The sequence below is a fragment of the Lepidochelys kempii genome, chromosome 22, assembly GCF_965140285.1.
Source record: "Lepidochelys kempii isolate rLepKem1 chromosome 22, rLepKem1.hap1, whole genome shotgun sequence".
NCBI classification, from domain to species: Eukaryota; Metazoa; Chordata; order Testudines; family Cheloniidae; genus Lepidochelys; species Lepidochelys kempii.
This window is the reverse complement of record NC_136401.1, coordinates 21,244,195-21,262,607: the sequence shown is the minus strand read 5'-3', so window position 1 is coordinate 21,262,607 and position 18,413 is coordinate 21,244,195. Positions and strand designations below refer to the sequence as shown.

The 18,413-nt window shown below is 48.7% G+C and overlaps 1 protein-coding gene across 14 annotated transcripts in view; it reads left to right on the top strand.

Moving 5' to 3' along the window:
* SIK3 (SIK family kinase 3) overlaps positions 1 to 16,296 on the top strand; it is a 154,476-nt gene extending 138,180 nt beyond the window's left edge. For 6 of the 14 annotated variants that reach the window (XM_073320972.2, XM_073320964.2, XM_073320968.2 and 3 more), the window contains 10 exons: positions 1,042 to 1,192; positions 2,140 to 2,355; positions 2,667 to 2,752; positions 3,471 to 3,580; positions 4,115 to 4,472; positions 5,289 to 6,151; positions 11,338 to 11,501; positions 12,156 to 12,327; positions 13,201 to 13,371; positions 14,170 to 16,296. In XM_073320972.2, the coding sequence (XP_073177073.1) occupies positions 1,042 to 1,192; positions 2,140 to 2,355; positions 2,667 to 2,752; positions 3,471 to 3,580; positions 4,115 to 4,472; positions 5,289 to 6,151; positions 11,338 to 11,501; positions 12,156 to 12,327; positions 13,201 to 13,358 (2,278 nt within the window). In that variant the 3' untranslated portion in view covers positions 13,359 to 13,371; positions 14,170 to 16,296. The remainder of the gene's footprint in view (positions 1 to 1,041; positions 1,193 to 2,139; positions 2,356 to 2,666; positions 2,753 to 3,470; positions 3,581 to 4,114; positions 4,473 to 5,288; positions 6,152 to 11,337; positions 11,502 to 12,155; positions 12,328 to 13,200; positions 13,372 to 14,169) is intronic. The other 8 variants (XM_073320975.2, XM_073320969.2, XM_073320974.2 and 5 more) reach the window with 6 other exon arrangements.
* The last annotated feature ends 2,117 nt before the right edge of the window (positions 16,297 to 18,413 follow it).

Sequence of the window (18,413 nt, the reverse complement as noted above, 5' to 3'; positions counted from 1 at the left end):
TTCAAGGCCCGATGTATGTTAGTGCTTGGAATGAACCAGTCTGACAGGTTCACTAGCATGTGTCATCTAGGAAGCCGAAGATCCTGGAAGCCTGTGTGTGTGCTGAGAGAGGGCAGGTCTTGCTGCTAGGTGGTGGTCTAAGCTTTTTTGGCATTCGAATGGGAAGCCTCCATTCCGCACACATGTCAGGGTTACTGGTGCCCCTTTTGATGCACCAATTAGTATTTTCCAGTTTTCCTTCTTTCCCAGGTATCCATGGGATATTCTTGCCTTCTCTCAGTGAAGTCTCTCTCTAAGTGTACCTGCAAATAAAGCATCTGGGTTAGGAATGGGGGTGAGGTTGTTATGCTGGTCCTGCTTCTGGGCTTGTTTCAATTAGAATTCCTAAGGTGCTGGCCCACTGTATTTTAGAGTTAGACTCAGCAGGCAAGCTCCAGCTGAGCTTTTTAAGGTCTCCTCTTAGAGAACAGGCCTTGCCATAGAGAGACAACTGTTCCTAGCAGCAGAATCGCCTTGTCTAAGGCAGCAGCATTCCTGATTGGCTCCTCCTTCACCAATTCAGATAGATGAACATGCAACAATTTTTCTTAGCACAAAGTATTCCCATCCCACTGGAATATAGGGACGCTCCAGCTTAGCAAAATGTCACCGTGTAAACTCTGAAGCACGGTGAATGAAAACTGCTCTCGGATGGAGAAACGCCTTTCCGTTCTTAGCTGTTGAATGGTTTCTGCAGGTCGGTGGAACCAAGTGCCAGGCCAAGTCATATGGTCAGTTACAGACTGGTGCCCCAGTTATAATCTAGTTAGGATATAAATCAGACTGGCAAAATTTTAGAGAAAATATACCTACCCCAGCACCAAATGGACTTGCTAATCCTGTACCCTGCTGGTGATGAATAAACTAATGGCACTTTACTTCTCACTCTGAAACAGAACTTCTGGGCAGGCAGAACTTGGCAGAGCTGATGTAAATGAAATGTCTCTGTAGCTGAGTTTGTTTTTCAGCTGACATCACTAACCTACTTCCCCATGTGTTTAGCTCCGTTTACAAGGACTCAAACACCCTGCATCTCCCCACTGAGCGCTTCTCTCCTGTTCGCCGCTTTTCCGACGGTGCTGCCAGCATCCAGGCGTTCAAAGCCCACCTGGAGAAAATGGGCAATAACAGCAGCATCAAACAGCTTCAGCAGGTAAAGGAAGGAAGCGGGATGCAGTGGATCAGGTTAGATCACTGACTTACTGGCAGAGGAAACAAAGGAGGAAACCTTTCCTACTGCATTGTCTCCTGGATCCAAACATTCTTCAGAGCTGCAGCTGGGAAGCTTATCCTCCCCCTTCTGCGTATTTGAGTGTGCTTTGTAGAATTGCCATCATTCTCTTTATCTCTGCTGCAGCCTTGGGGGCTTCCCCCTTTTCTGGGGACTTGACATATCACTATAGAAACACGCACAAGGTCCGAGAAGTCAGGCTCAAGTGAGGAATGTGGGCCCTGATACCTGTGCTCCCTAGACACTGTCTCTGAGTTTCTTCCCAAGACTTGCACACATTGAAATCAGTCCCCACAATCCCATTTCAAAGTTGACATGGTTGGTTCTTGGTCCTGGCCTCCTTGTTTAATTGGTTTGAATGACAAACCGTGGTGCTGCACAGAGTAACCAGACTGAAGAACACTCTTGAAAATCCTCTTAGCCACTCCAGCTAAAAGCCACTGGTGCCTTCACCAGTTTTTAATGGCAGTGAAGTTCCATCGCCGTCCCATAGCATGCCATGCAACATTCATTGAAAGGCCATTTTGCTCTGCTGTGGCATAAATTGCATAGTCCTCTCTTTGACCTCAGTCGGAGTCTTGTAGTTGATTTCAGTTGGAGCTGGATCGGGCCCTGAGAGAGGAATTTCCCTGTGCAGCACAGCAGGAGCACGAGATGCTAATTTAATCTTGGGGTTTTCATGTCTGATGCTTTTCACTTGCATTCCTTGCAGTTGCAGTGTAAGAAGACTAAATAGCCCATGAGTATCTATTTCTTTCCCACTGTAGGAGAGAGCTGGAATGACCCTGGTATTAGGCACACACATGCTGCTAAGTACATGGATTAGGATTTCTATCCTGCAGTTTCTTCTTTTTCTCTGGCTCTTTCAGCCAAGGAGACTGCAGAGTGAAAGCCGTTTTGCACAGCAGGGTTGCTGTGCAGGAAGAGATCACGTTGTGGGTGTATTGCATTCATTACAGGAGTGTGAGCAACTGCAGAAGATGTACGGTGGGCATATGGACGAGAGAACGCTGGAGAAGACACAGCAGCAACACATGTTGTACCAGCAGGAGCAGCATCATCAAATTCTCCATCAGCAGATTCAGGTACTGGAACTGGGACCATGGTCCCTGAACCCTAACCAGGTTTTCCTGCAGTGTCACAGGTAGAGGTATTGAATGGCCCCGTGGGACTAGGGAGGAAAACTTCTATATATGTGGCAAGTTAGATTGCTCGACCTGCTGTAATGAGGAACAAGGGGGAAGGCTTTTCATAAACAATGCATGTACAGCTGGTAGGATAGTGAGAGCTTCTGTCTCAGGTTGATTAATTTATTGGTCCAAACTCTCTCAATCCAGATGGAACTGACTAATTGCAAATAACTTTTTGTTCCCCTCCTTTCTGGTGCCTGGCTCAGGATTGTATTCGCCCACCTCAGCCATCTCCACCCTTGCAAGCTCCTTGTGAAAACCAGCCAGCTCTGCTCACCCACCAGCTGCAGAGGTAAAGAAAGGGGTGTGCTTTGGCAAAGTGCTGTTGGGGGGGAAAGAGGGGGAAGAGGGTGAAGCTGTCACTCAGTGATGCACTGGGGCCTGTCCCAGAGCCAGCTGGGAGCATATAACCTTAGAGAACTGGTCCTCATTCCTAGAGGCCTGTGCAGGCTGCAGCTGGAGCTGTTGGAGCACGTCTCTGGCAATCAGGCTCTTAACATTTCTGACCAAGAGAACCTTGAAAGTAACCTGATGACACAACATTGTTTTAAATTGACATGGAACAGCTGCTTGTTGGCCAACTTGAAAACAAATGCTTTTCAATAATAGCATGAGCACTTTCTCTAGCACCTTGTATGCCAAGCCATTTATAAACACTCTTTAGACCCTTCCCCATCCCCTCTGTTGGCTAGCAAATATCATCCCATTTTACAGATGAGGAAGACTGAGGCAGAGTGGGAGAGTCTTGCCATAGGTCATGGTGAGTCAGGAATAGAATTCAGGATTCCTGAGTCCCAGGCTTGTGCACTAACCACTGGGCAATACTCCCTTATCCAGATAGCTAATGAAGATAAAATAGAAATTATGTTGCAAAGCCTTTAAGATTCTAAAGGAGTTTTTTTATATTTATTTGTTTTTTTTTGAAAAGCACTTAGAGTTCAGTTCTAAAACTTGGACAAGCATCTTTATCAGGAAGAGTGATTTACGAAGGTGCTTATTTTCTTGTGTAGGTTACGGATTCAGCCATCTAGTCCACCCCCAAACCACCCTAATAATCATCTCTTCAGGCAACCAAATAGCAGCCCCCCTCCTGTGAACAGCAGCATGCTACAGACTCATGGTAAGCACTGAGTATACCAAGCCATCTGTCATCCTATTGTGCAGGCCACTTGTCAGAACCTTATGGTTTTAAAGCACTTGGGAAAACAGTTCATGTCTTTTCCAAATTCTAGTGCCTGGCGCAGATAGCCAATGTAAAAGATTCTCCATCTGGCACAAGGGGCTGGTGTTATCTGAATACTTGCAGTGGATCTTGCCAGCTGGAATATGTTGTTATATTTCATGTCCTGAGATCCTTGTGTATAATTTCTGAGGGCGGGGAGGAGGGATATTGTTCTCTGATTATGCAGATAACTTTACACTGGTATTGTTTCTTTTGCCTTGCAAGTATTTCTAGTTGTGGCTATAGTATGATGAAGTTTTAGCTCCGAATAGCCAGGAAAGGCCGCACCTCATCACCCACTGAAATGCAGCTTGGTTCTGAAAACCTTTCTTCTGGCCCTGATAGCGTCAGACGCTATATCTGTTAAACAGAACATGCTCTCAAGTCTTGCAATAGCTCAGTGCAGTTACTCAAAGGGATTGTTCTTCGTAGGTGCAGCGTCTCAGTCCCAGTTCCAAGGGATGCCTTCCCACAGTGCGATCTTCCAGCAGTCTGGTAACTGTTCCCCGCCCCCGAACGTGGCACTGACATGCATGGGCATGCCGCAGCCATCGCAGCCGCAGCAGGTCACCATCCAAGTGCAAGAGCCCGGAGATATGCTCAGCAACAACCTTCTGCAAGGGGCAGCTGTGGCAGGGCAGGGCATGTCCCCTCATCCACGAGGCATGTCCATCAACCCGAGTGCCAATCAGATCCAAATGCAGCATCGAGCTAACCTGATGGCCTCTCTCACGTATGGTCACAGGCCACTGTCCAAGCAGCTCAGTGCTGATAGTGCAGAGTCACACAGGTAAGGCCATTCTCCAACTGCTCTGCTAACCTGGGGAGGCGCTGAGGGGAGAAGGGAGGAGAAAAGAAACCGGGCCAGTCAGAGTACTTTCACCATGGCTCCGTGCGCCGAGGCTGTCTCTGTCTCCTGAGCACAGTACTCGCTGCCAGCAGCAGGCCGTGCACTGGTCATGCTATGGACTTAGCTGTGATCCTAGTCCAAACCCTTAGACTTCAGGGCTTTGTTAGTGGGATGGGTGCTCTGACAGCCGGGGGTGAGGATTGTGTGAAGTCAGCACAACTCCTGAGCCATGCGGGATAGGAAGCCAGCTTTCTCTCTAGGAACACAGGTTGCTGCTCAAGTAGAGTCTTGTGCTTTAGTAAGAGGGGAGAAATAAAAAAGTACAGAGACTGTTTCTAATTCCCCTTTGTGCCTGGTCTGGTCGGAGCCTACACTAGCTTCAAGAGCTCCGACAGACGTGCTCTTCCTCTCACAACACCTTCTTCCCCATCTGCCTTCCCCCAGCTCTCTCCAGAGACTTCAGCCATTCCTTCTTACCTGGCCCTGCGGAGTCATTGATGACCTGGGGCATGTGCTCTTCTTCAGGGTCTAAGTGCATTGTCTCTGCCGCTCTCCCAGAAAGAGCTGCTGGGTGACAAACCTTGGTCCCCTCTGCTCCACTCCAGCTAGGCCCTCAAGCCACCACCCTGCGCGTGTGCAGCCTGCTGGAGTTGGCTGGGAGATTGTGCAGAGCGCCTGAGTGGTGGTGGCCTCCTCTGCGTTCCTGGCTTTACTCTTGGCTGCTGCAACACAATCGCTGTTGTTTCTTCCTTGCAGCTTGAACATGAACAGGTATCCCCCTGCTAACTATGACCAGGTGCACTTACATCCCCACCTGTTCTCAGATCAGGCCCGTGCATCCCCCAGCAACTACAGCCCATCAGCAGGGGTGGGATTCCCCGCAACGCAGCAAGCCCTGAAAGTCCCTCAACTTGACCCGTTCCCCAGCTTCCCTCAAAGTGCGCCGCAGCCGCAGCCCTACACGGCATCAGCACTACAGCAGGCGCTGCTGTCCCCAACTCCGCCGGATTACAGCCGACACCAGCAGGTACCGCACATCCTCCAAGGACTGCTTTCCCCCCGGCACTCGCTCACGGGGCCCACGGACGTGCGACTGCCCCCGGCAGAATTTGCACAGCTCATCAAACGGCGGCAGCAGCAGCAGCAAGAATTTCAAGAATTGTTCCGGCATATGAGCCAAGGAGATGCTGGGAACATGGGCACTAGTGTGGGACAGAACCTATCGGAGCGTCAGTCGCTGTCTGTGCCTTATCCGAATGCTGACACGTACCATCACAGCAGCCCCCAACATCTCCTAAAAATCAGGGCACAAGAATGTATCCAGCAGGTATCTGCGGCTGCGGCACCCCATGGGTATGCACACCAGCCAGCTCTGATCCATTCGGAGAGCATGGAGGAGGACTGTGCATGTGAGGGTGCCAGGGACAGCTTTCCGGACAATAAGCGTTCAAATACATTGACCAAAGGTGGCCATGAGAACCCACTGCTTTTAAATGCAGGAGGGCATGGGGACCCAGAATCTCTGCTAGGAACTGTTAATCAGGGGCAGGAATTGGGGACGCATCATTACAGACATCAGCCAGCTACCGGATTCAGTAGGAATAAGGTGCCCAGCAGAGGTAAGACTTAGTGCTACTTGTGTACATGAAACAGCCTCTTCCAATTGCAGATACACCCCACATGCAAGCAGAGATGACTGTGTGTATCAGACAGAACTAGGAGTTTCAGTGACAGTCAACTTAGGGCAGTATTTTCTGGAGCCTTTTGGCTCCTAAGGCTGTAAGTAAATTGTGGACTCATACAAACTTTGTACCAAACAACGAGGAGGAGAATTGTTAAATAATAAAGGGACACTCCCAGACTCTTAGGACTTGGAATTTGATGATTCTAACCTGCAGGTAATGAGAAAAGACTCTGGATTCCTGTTTTGCCTTTAGAGATGAGCTGCAAAGTTTTGGGTGGTTTATCTGGTTTGTTTTTTTTTTTAATTAAAAAAATCTAGTGTCCCAAAGTAAGGGAATATGTGTGTATTAAATTATCCCTACTGCCCAAAGCTGTGACTGGTTCCTCCTTCGCAGTTCGGGCAGTGCTACAAGGGTCAATGAAATGTAGCCAGTAGTGCACAGTGTCATTTCTTGGGCCAGCTCCCTCCACTACAGTAACAGAGAGCACTAACTGGTAGCCCCAGAGGGAGCTTGAATGATCTGCTTGAGGAAAACTGGTTGTTAAACTTGCTCCTAGTGAGTCCCTCAGGCCTGTTTTTGGTCCTGTGGAAAGTACTGTCCCCTTTCCTGGTCTCCGCACCCACCGTAACTATGGTGACAGAGCAGCATGACGAGTGGTCTCTTCAAATGACTGTTCTCCCTGCATTGTAGTTCCGTGTGTTTAGAATTCATCTCCTGCCTACCCGTTCAAGAGGGGCGAAGGCTCTGAGCAGTACCACCTGGCAGGCCTGAGCAGGATAGAGCTATATCTGCTGTAGGAATGAGATGCATCTTATTTGAAGCCACCCGCTTTCTCTTGACTCCCTTGCTGTGCTGGTGCTTTGCCCACTCAGGAGGCATGGCTTAATGTTGAGACAGTAACCGCAGGTATTTTGTCATGTTGTGCGTTCAAGCAGGTGTGCATGTGAGATGAAAGGGGTCCTTCAGAGCGAGGACTAGGGCGAGGAGTGGCCTGCCGTCACTGTGCATTTGGTGATTTAGACCACTAACGTGCTGGTCCTGTCAGACCTCCGTTTTTCTGCTGTGCTGCAGTTTCCAGGCATGGCCCTGGTAAAGGACAGAGCTGTCCGAGTGCAAGCAGGCTCCGGAAACTCCTCTTTTTTGAGTTCCTCATTTTACTGACCTGGGTCATTTTTATTATTGACACAGCTAAATAAACTCCATGTAAAATGGTGCGAATGACTAAACAAGCCAAAAGCCATGCTTGTGCCCCGCTAATTGCTCTGTTAATATCATGATACACAGGAGAGTAGGACTTTAGACTGCAAGACTTTGTAAATGAGTAAAGAGAAGTCAACATTTACCATGAATTGTGCAAGCTGTTCTGAAAGAGGGAGGGAGTGCGCATGTGGCTGTTTGGAGTGTTACTATAGTAGATTGTACTCAAAGGTGTAGCTACCCTGACCTTTATTTTCCTCCTGGTGTTTAATAACCCAGTTGGAATCTAGCCTACACTCTTCCCGCTCCAATTGAGCTGCCATTTAAGTGACCCAAGCACTCTTATGTACAAATTAAATGAAATAAAACCTCAATGTAAATAGCACTAAAGAGTTCACTTCCAATCAGCTGCATACAAAACAACTCCAATGTTATCAGCAGCTCTGTGCACGCGCCCCTGAAGATCAACTGGGGGAGTATGGCCGGGGGGGTATTTAAACCCAAACAAGTGTAACTGTGTGATGGTTTCTCTTGAATAATTTTTTTCTCCTCCCAACCCCCCCGCCCCGCCTCACCCAAAAGGTTAGACTTTGTCTTTGAGCTCCCCTAGCTACATTCACAATGTTGTTTGAATGGATTTTAAATTGTAATTTCCCTTAAGAGGAAAATGTATTGTGGAAACAATAGAGTCGATATTTTTGCTTGAGAGATTATGAACCACTTCCTGGTCACTTGCACGCCGGTATATAAACTGAGGAGTATGCTGTTCCTGGTTACAGTTCTCTGGCGTGCCCAGTGAGTACTTTGGTCCACGTACTTGCCTGACAGAAGTGTAATTGTGTGTTGGGACGTTACGTAGCGTTTTGGGGCATGCCACCACTTACTGCTGCCTGTCACCTAAATCCTTATGAAGGGTCCCACCAGCTGCGGCCCACTAGGTTTGGATTCAGTGACTCGCTTGCAGGGCATCGCTGTGCCCCAGATGCTGTACAGCTTTGGAAACGCTGCCCAGCCCAGGGTGCCAGCCCCAAAACACCTTCAGTAGCCCTGGAGATTACTCACTAATTTGGTGGAGGAATAAATCACCGCTGTGTCTCCCGTGTTGTGTTAAAGCCATGCGGGGAATTGGAAACCAAGCTGTCTGTCTTGCACACATGTGGATAACTGACTCCTGCCATGGAGCTTTACCCTGCTCAGGTGGCTGCTGGGGGACGGAAAGAATTCAGATTGGGGTTTACAATGAAACGTGGATACAAATGTGAGCCTCCCAGGCTCTGTGTAATCTGGGCCTAAGCATGAGAAGTGCTGACAGCAGTGGCAGCTGCAAGTGCTAAATGGTTTTCTTGCTCCGTGTGCGGTTTGTATAGAAGGGAACTCCTCCCTTCCCTGGAGCCTCAGGTGTATGGGCTGCCCTAGTGCAGGCGGGCTACTGGGCTTCACGGGCTGCTAACTGTGCTCCTCTCTTGCTCCAGATTTGTACTGACGTTCTTTGTGCAGCCCTTACAGGCTGGTTGCTGATAGCTGCAGGCTCTTGTGAGCTGCCCACTCAGGCAACCGCTCCCACAGTTTGAACAGCAGCCAGAGCTGTGGGTGGGTGGCAGTTCTTTCTCACTGCCTCGTTCCAACCGTTTGTTTTCCAGGGTAACTCAAGTTTTGTTTTGTTTTTCTAGGAAAGTGAGACTTGTAACTGAACTTAACCTTGTGGCCGTGCAGAGGGAGGCAAAGCCAAGACCCAGTCTTGTATTATTGCAAAATCTGCTCTCATAACACCACAGCATGGTGAAGTACCATGTAACTGTGATATAAAGCAGCATGATCAGTGCATTTCAACTCCCTCCCTCCCTCCCTGCCCCCAAAACACCGGGGAGGCCAAGTGAGCGGGGAGGCGATACACTGGAGGGGCTAGTGAGCTGGCATTGCTGAGGAATAGTACGGCTAGACAGTCAAGTTGATCCACATGCAACACTTGTCTCTGCCAGCTTAGTCGCAAGCTGGTTTGATCACGGATAATGCCCGTTAGATCGGATTGGACTGTGGGCAAAGGGAGTGCTGGCACAAGAGGCTGCCAAACCCCATTCTTCATGCGGAGGGAGATGTGAACCCAGATTCTGTACCTAGTGATGAAAGGCTACAACTCGTCTGTGAGAGCCAAGACGTGTTCATGCAGAGTGACCTGGAGTCTAGACCCATTCGCTGAGCAGGAATCCCAGACTCTGAGGGGCTGTTTGGCTGCAGAGTGAGACACAGATGTTCTCTACTGGGAATGGGGAGGCCCCATTGTTGCTTTTGCTAAAATGTGGGATCTTCCTTAGGACAGGTGCAGGTCCCCCCGCATGCCTGAATTGTGTTAGTTTCCTGGGGCAGTACAGTTTGGGGCCCAGTCCGGATGGCACTGAAATGAATGGATGTTCTGCTAAAGGCTTTGTTGGGAGCAGGGCCATTTACGATAACTGCCAGGCATGACATCTTGCCAAAGCAAAGAGCCCACAGCTATGCCTGGTGTAACTCCATAGGCACCAAGAGTGTCACGCCCAGGTTGGATTTGTCCCCGAGTGTCCAGTACCGACTCTGGAAAGGGCCTCTCCAGAGCAGTGCGGCGCCTCGCAGCACCACCAGATCCACCACCGTTTCCCCCAGGCAAGGAGGTAGGAGCTCTGTAGCCCTGAGTCAGCCGCCCTTGTGCCCAAGGAGACATGGAGGAGCTACTCAGTGCAGCTCCAGAGTTGTGCTTGGGCCTTTCCTCTGGCCCGTGAGTTGTCACGTTGTCCCTGAGTATTCCCAACAGCTGGTGGTCTGGAGAGCAGGAAAACCGAACCAGGGCCTCTTCATGGTGCTGTGTGGTGCCGCGCAGTGGCCTGGATAGACATCAGCTGAATGCCTGGTAGGCCCCCACCAGAGGTTGTGTATCCTGCCTTTGCAGCAGATTCGCTTGATGATCTGACAGGTGGATGCTCCCCTTTCAACATCACTGATCCCCATGATTTCACCAGGTATCAGGCCCCCAGAGCTGTAAAGCTTGTGTAATGAGCAGCGGGCTTGTTCTGCCTGCCTCAGAAAAAGAGAGGGCTGGAAGGTGGAACAGTCTGCTCAGTGTGTGACAGAAGTGAGCGAGGATAGGCTTCCAGGCTTCCAGGCTTCCTCGTTCATTCAGAGTCCGATGCGACCTTTAGTAGCATGAGTTTTTGCTTAATATAAATGTAACTTTTGCCCTCAGACACAGCAGCTCCTGCAGCAGGGTACGGATGGACTTTGCCAGGCAGGAACTTGCCCAGATATTCAGCTTTCTACAAACATGTTTGAAAAGGGCAAGGAGCAGCGGTTTGATACAGATTTAGTATCGGTAACTCCCTTTGCCAAGGTTATGCAGAATGGCCCTTCTGGGACCTTCATTATATGGAAATCATAAGCATCTCTTTCTGGAGTGGTCTCTTTTGGAGCATCTGACCCATTCAAATAAGTGGGAGCAACAGGCTGTCTTAGTACTGGACAGGAATGAGGTTTTGTGGGTGTCTCCTGGCATTGTGATAACGTTTCTTTCTCCTCAAATATTATGTATCTGATTGAGACAGAAATTGTGCTGTCTTCCCTCTGAGTTCTCTTGAAGTGATTCCGGTCTGCTGCGAGCTGTGACTGGGATCAATAGTCGAGCTGGTCGCGAGAGCCTCTTGAATAGAGCAGCCCAGACATGGTCTTTGGAGTCAAGGAAAAACAAATCTGTGCTTCTCAGTCAGGAACAAGAAATATATGTCCAGTTGATATCCTTTTTGTACAGTCCTCATTGGCTAATGGATTAATTCATCCCCCCTGACTTCTGAGATCCTGCCAGAGTTCTGCATTAAGGCAGTTACTCCATGTTCTGTACCATTCAGGAAACCGCTGGCTTCTTTATACTAATCCCCTTTCTCTTTTGTCTAACTCCCAAGAATCCATTGTAGGGAATTGTATGGACAGAAGTTCTCCAGGACAAGCTATGGAGATGCCCAGTCATAATGGATTGGGTTATTCTGCAAGACCAGCTTCCATTGAACACCACAGAGCCAGGACTCTGCAGAGACATCACACCATACAGAACAGCGATGATGCCTATGTAGGTTTGAGAAGGTTCATGGCTGCCAGGCCTTATGTACTGTGTAAAACTTACTATGAAGTGTGCGTTCTAGGGCTGAGCAAATAAGCCATTCACTAGCCAAATACAGACCCGCTTGTAACCCTGTGGGCTAACTTGGAATCCAGTGCTGTGCAGAGCAATGCTTCCCCCTCTGCCTTTTGGAACATCTCAACTGCATGTCCGTTGTGTACCGTGCAGTGTTTCAAGTGCTTTTAGCAGAGACCAACCCAAAAGTGAAATCTCCTACCTGTGGCTAAACAAGCATTGCCCAGTTTACCCACATACACCCAAGTCCATATGAAATTTTCCTGCAGGGTCAAGTGCACCCTAGGGTGCCTCTGCTGAAAACATTTGAGTTAAAGCAGGGATGAATACAGCCCGGAGTGTCTTATAATCTGCAAAAGAACCAAACTTCCAGCCAGGCAATATTGGTGAACAACCTAGCAGTGCGGTCTCAGCCATTGAGAGATCAGCCCTTTGGGGATTTGAAGCAGTTCTGGCATAGTAAAGCCCTGGGTTAACTCTCCTTATAACTTATTAGGGTGCTGGAAGAAAATGTGCACTTGTGACTGTCTCCTTTCATCCTGGGGGAGCCCTGGGGTGTGACTCTGTCTCCTTCTGCCGTCTCCTCAGGTCCAGTTGGATAACTTGCCTGGAATGAGTTTAATGGCTGGAAAAGCACTAAGCTCTGCTCGGATGTCTGATGCAGTACTCAGCCAGTCATCGCTCATGGCCAGCCAGCAGCTACATGCCAGGGAGAGCGAGGGTAAGGACTTCCCTGGGGCTGAAAAGGCATCTTTCAGAGGTGATTGAATTCTGCTGCAATCTGGTTTGGGTCAGAAGCGACGCTGATTTGTGTCATCCTGGTCTATCAGATATGGGTCCACACCACAGAGTCACTTCCCTTGGTGGTATTCCTGTGCATGGAGCCAGCAGTGTACTAGGCACGTTGTAATACTGTCGAGTACGGTACAGTTGGCATTCTCTGTTTAAGCGTGGCCAAGGGCTGGAATAATAGATCTGCATTGGCAGAGCTGTGGAGGCTGAAAGATCAGGAGGAGTTGCAGGTCAGAGTTGAGGTGTATTGGCCTTTTGTGTGTCGAAAGCTTGCACTGATTGACTCTAGGCACTGTTACCAACCTCCCCACCGAGCATGTGCTGGTGCTTATTTCTGGTGCAGCCCTTACAGACGCTTGTCATTCTGGGTTGTGCTGCAGTTTCAAGCACATAGTGGCTTCCGTGTATAGTGACGCTTGTCTTGGATTCCTGTGAAGCACACACTACTGGCTGGAATCCTTTCCAGGTAAATTTCCACACACGCTTCTCGTCTCCATTCTTCTCAAGGTCTGTTGTCATCTCTCCCGTACTCTCTGAGCAGCAGGGAGACAGCTGGGCTGTAGCACGTAAAGCACAGTGTGACTTCTTAGGTAGTTGTGACATCGGCAAAGTCCTGGATTTGTGTCATGCTCACTGCAACGACTTTCTGTTAAAATGAGGGACAACCCTGCATGCCAGCCCTGACCCACACTCAGCACCTCAGGCCTGCCTGAGCCCTCTGCCCAGAAGCTTCAATCAACTTTGCTCTCCTGGGCCCTTGGTAGACTCCAGTGTCCCAAGTAGCAGTGAGAGATTTCTCCCATTCGCCTACAAACTCTGATGTTACTCTTTGGTCTTGCAGACTGTGGGGAAAGTTTGGAAGGTCAAGAGCATCCAAATCTAGCTGATGGCAGCCAGCATTTAAACACCTCTTGTTATCCATCTACGTGTATTACAGACGTCCTCCTGAGCTACAAGCACCCGGAGGTGCCCTTTGGGATGGAGCAGGCTGGGGTGTAGCAGGAAGGAGGGAGTGAGTATTCTTCTGTTTCTGTAAGTTCAGATCTTCCCTTTTCTGCCTCTAGGGTAGATCTTCAGTACCAGTAGCCCATGGGCTAGATCTCCCTAGACAACTCCTTGCCCCTCCCTTAGCTGTGGGTCTGAGAATGAAGTTTAAGATAGAGGATGTCCTTGCTGAGCTTCCAGAGGTCAGTTGTTTGCACTGCGGACAGTGCCGCCCTCGTAAACTTGCTGCTGGTGACCTTCAGTAGCTACTCGGCGCTTCTGCTTTGTAGAGTCTCTGGGTGGGAGTGCAGGGATTGGCGAGGGAAGGACTTGGCTGCTGGTGCAAGAACAAGCCCGAGCAGCAATGTTTCCCATCTGTACGGTGGTGTGTGTGGGGAGAGTGGACTCCAGATGGGGGCAGCCAGGAGGCAGCTCTCTGAACAGCTGTACAGTGACTCAGGCCTCTCTGGCTTGTCCCCTTTCTGTGGAGGGGCAGCTTTCAGGAGCCGCTGCTGCTGTTGGTAGAAGGACATGGCACCTGAAGATGGTCGTCTGTGGACTTGCGTGATCCTGTCAGCTACATGGAGCAGTGGGCACACCTCCATGGGGCACGCAGCCCCTCCTTGTGCACGTCTCCCTTTTCTTTCAAGCCCCTTGTGGCATTGGCAGCATGAGCACTCGGGGCACGTAGCCGGCTTTGTCAGGCTGGAGCATGGGGCGGGCAGAGGGATGTTTAAGGAGAAATGTCTGTCTCTTGTCCTGGCCTTTAACACCCCTTCTCTTCTCTTCTCTCCTCCCTCTCTCTCTCTCTGTCTCTTTTTTCCAGGTTTTTTGTACAGCTTTGAAATGAAAAGGTCCATTTTAAACCAACAGTATCTAGCAGCATTGCGCCAAATCGCCATAGTATTTCTCACTGAAATATCATGGCTCTTTTCCTCATAATCAGTTCCTCAGTGTGTCATTCTTTTGGTTTCTTTCGTTTTTGCCATATTTGCCTGTAACTCCAGCTATCACAGAGCTAACCAGAGAACCCGAGTCCTACACCCTGTGTGAAAGGATGGATGGAACTTGAGTTTTGCATTTGGTTTGGAGGGGGTTTTAAATGCCAAGGTCCAGGCCATCATGGATGGTGCAGACTCAGGCGTTCTCCCCTTCATCCAACTCTGCTCTTAAGACTGTCCAACATCATCTTTTTCTGGGGACAAGTAGGAGAGCATGGGACAAATGCCTTCCAGGAGCCTGACTGAATAGGGGAAGCAAGGGGCAGGGAGGGAATTTGAAGCTCTGTCCTCTGGCAAGCAATAAGCAGAGCTCCTGAAAACCAAGTCCAGAACCAGAGTCGTTTTTCCAGAGTTCCAGCACACACCATCAGCCCCAAGGGCAGAAGACGGCCACGCTGTAGTTTTATTTCCATACCCCTCTTTGCATCTGCACTGATAGTGGGGCCAGAGCGACGCTGGGGCAAGGGCAACTCCAGTCTCCCTTACCGCGATGCTAGCCTGTCCAACCCTCCCCATCTGACCTGCGGAGCAGATTGTGTCCCCGACCCCACTGGTTCTTCCAGTGGTGCAATACGCTTTGTCTCTCTCATCTTTGTCTGCTTTTCTTTTTGTCTGTTTTTGGTCATTGTGCTAAAAGGATCATTTCCCCCTCCTCCTCCTTTTTTAATACCTTTTCCTTTCAAACCCATGTACGACCCTTTTTTTTTTTTTTTCAGTTTAAAGTAAAGAAGACAAGTTGTTTCCCTTTGTCTTTCTAGCTTTTCCTCCTGATCATGTAGGAATTGTTTTATGGTAAATGTTGTTGTTTTTATTGTTGTTGTTGTTATTATTATTATTATTAATAAAAGACAAAAGGAATTTCTGTTTGAGAGAAATTTTTAACTAGATTCTGTTCTATTTGAATTGTGACTTGCACCTTTTGTTCAAAGTATTTTATTTCTTTTTAATGACATTGTAATTGTGACTGTTTTTTTTCTCTTGTGCCAGTGGCAGAAGTGATGTTCTCCTTTATACAAATTCAGACATGCATAGATCTCTTCTTTGTCATTCTTTTTCATTTCTTCCCTTGACTGATAGAAACCAATGCCCCCTCCAGTGGTTGGGGCTAAGGGAGTATTTTGTGTCATCGTTGCCTTTGGAACTTTAAAAGCTACAACTGAAAATTCCTATTATTGACACTTTTGGGGGAATTTTTTTTTAAATAAAGGAAAAATCAGTCCAACCCTCCTGAATTTGCACAGAAGGAAGTGTGAGACCAGCATGGCAAAGGTTAATTTGCTATCACCATCTCTTCCCCAAAGTCCCCCAGCAATTGTCATAAATGGACCTGCAATTAGAAGAAAAGGAGAGGGGAGGGGAGAGAAGAAATCTGCAGCTGACAAACAGTATCTCCTAGGTTAATGTTTCTAGAAAGCCTAATGTCACTCTGGTTTTATTGGTGTGTAGTTGTCAAGTTACATTTCTTTAACATGTAAAATAGGTGGTGTGTGTTGGGGGGGTGGGGGACCCAGACAGGGCTTGCCGGACTTAAGTGAGAGGGTACCAAGAAACACTGAAAGGCTTTTTGACATTGCTCTGTATCTTTGATTTGTTTTCCTTTTGTTTACATGACGTATTTCTGGGAGAGTTGACAGCCGCCCTACAGTAGCCATCCAAAAGAAAAGCAAGGACTTGCTTAACCGTGCCATTTCGCCGTATCACACTTTTTTATCATTGCTTTGTATTGTAGTAATCAATACGCGCAGTATATGTTGAATGTATATTAATATACTTTGCTATTATTTCTGTTTTTTGGAAATGTCCGAAGTATTTTTTCTTCCTCGTTTATGCTGGACTAAAAACAAACAACTTTCAGTAAATCTTTAGTCCATTTTTTTGTGGGTCACTTGCAACTAGTAACTTAGTTGGACAATGGGATCATGACAAATAAAATCATGATTATGATCTTGTGATCTCTTGTTTGTGTTGTTGCTCAATATCTGATGCAAAGGAGAAGCCAGCCCAACTTGGATTCTCTGAATAGCATCCCAGAAGTTGAAAGCTGCAGTGTGCCAGGTTTGGCTGCTCTCCAGTTGCTGCATGTTTCGGTCTGTTATCCAGCCTGCTATATGAAATCACCCTTGCCGGTGGTGATCTGACTTTTCAAAGCTGAAATGGACAGAATGGGGGCTCCTGCATAACATGTGGAAACAGACTCCCTTGACCTGCTGAGCACCACCTGAGTTGAACACCTCAGGATGAAACTTACCAACACAGTGGTTTTCAACCTTTGGTCTGCAGACTGTGCCTAAGATTTCCAGACGGCTCCGCACCTCCATTCAACATTTTTTAGGGGTCCGCAAATGAAAAAAGGTTGGAAATCACTGTACTAACACATTGCTGGAAGGCATGTGGTCAGGGGCTGGGCATAGGAAATGGCAGAGGCTGTTGGGGAGTGGGAAGGTCTTTGCGGTCTTTGCCCATTTTTTCCAAATGGACAAGCACTTCCCTAGGTTAGGTGACCTTTGATACATCGACTGTCAACGGATCGACTTCACTGGGCATCCACATGTAGCCAGTTGTTTTAAAAGGCAGCACAGACCTCACTTAAGAAGCTCAAGGGCTTCTGGTATGAGATTTTATCTGCTTTGTTAATAATAAACTTACTCAGAAGATACGGGCAGGATTTGCATGTTCTGTCTCCCTGGCCAATTTATCCCAGCTTCAGATGATTAAATGAAGAAGTGCCTGAATTTTATAGTGCCTTCAGGTTCCTGGTAATTGTACTCTGATCTTTTCTCTGAAATCTCTCATTTACCCGCCCTGGCCCGCAGAGAAGATACAGCCTAAAGCAAAGGGATTCCGAGTGGGAATTGATGGTGCCCTGTCTAAAGCTCACATTGTGGATCTGTAAAATCACTCACTGAGTCTAAGCACCTCCTGTGCTTGCAAATGAGTCCCTACTGCTCTGGGGACCTCAGCAGAGGTGAAAGTCCAGGTGCCAGGTTTCATTCAGATACTCTCACAGCAGAACTGTGCAACTCCTATTCAGGGTTTGCAATGCAGAGTGTAAGGCCGGGGCTCTGCAAAGCACTTAAGTGTGTGCTTCAAGTTAAGGCTGCTGTGATCCTTGACCCCGTCCCTGTTTTCCTGTTAGAACTACAGTAAATCCATCAGGGTCTCACCCTTTTAGTGGCTTATTGATATTGACCAGATGTGACAAAGCGGGACTGTTCTTAATGTTTCCTCTGAATGGTGTGGGGGTGCCTCAGTTTCCCCTATGCAGTTCTTAAGTATCTAGGTGGTGGGGTAAGGGTGTATGATCATTGCAGAGCCCTAGAGGGCAGGTGTGTGCAGGGGTCTGGACACAGAGAATGGCCGACACCCTGTTTCCTGGCAACTGATGCCCTGGGCCCTTCCCCCCTGCAAGGTGAGAGCTGAAGGGTTGGAGAACAAAGGAATCAGGTGACCTCCTGGCCGGGGAAAGCAAGAGGAGGGGGGACTGGAGGGAGTTTCAGTTTGGGGCTGGCTGGGGACATGGAGTGAAGGGCAGACGTGGTTGTCTGGCTCACTGCCTCCCAAAATGGACCCAGCTGAGGGGTCCTGTTCTCTGCACCTACAAGCTCTGTTTTAGACCATGTTCCTATCGTCTAATAATCCTTCTATTTTACTGGCTGGCTGAAAGTCACGTCTGACTGCGGAGTTGTGGGGCAGGACCCTCTGGCTTCCCCAGGAGCCCCGCCTGGGCGGACTCGCTGTGGGAAGCGCACAGAGGGGCAGAGGATGCTGAATGCTCCGAGGTCAGACCCAGGAAGGTGGAAGCTGTGTGAGCTGTGTGTCCTGCAGACAGGCTGCTCACAGAAAGGAGACTTCCCCAGAGTCCTGACTGGCTTCATGGGGAGCAGTTCTAGAGCATCGCCCAGGGACTCGGTGACACCAGACCTTTAAGCTTGTGATGGGGGTCACTGCTGCTTTTTCCTCCGCGCTCCCTCCATTATCACGTGCTTTCTCTCCCCAGTTTCTGTTCATGACAAAGTCAATCCTGGGGGCTGCTTGTCCTATCCCAGCAAGACCAAACTATACCTCTGTT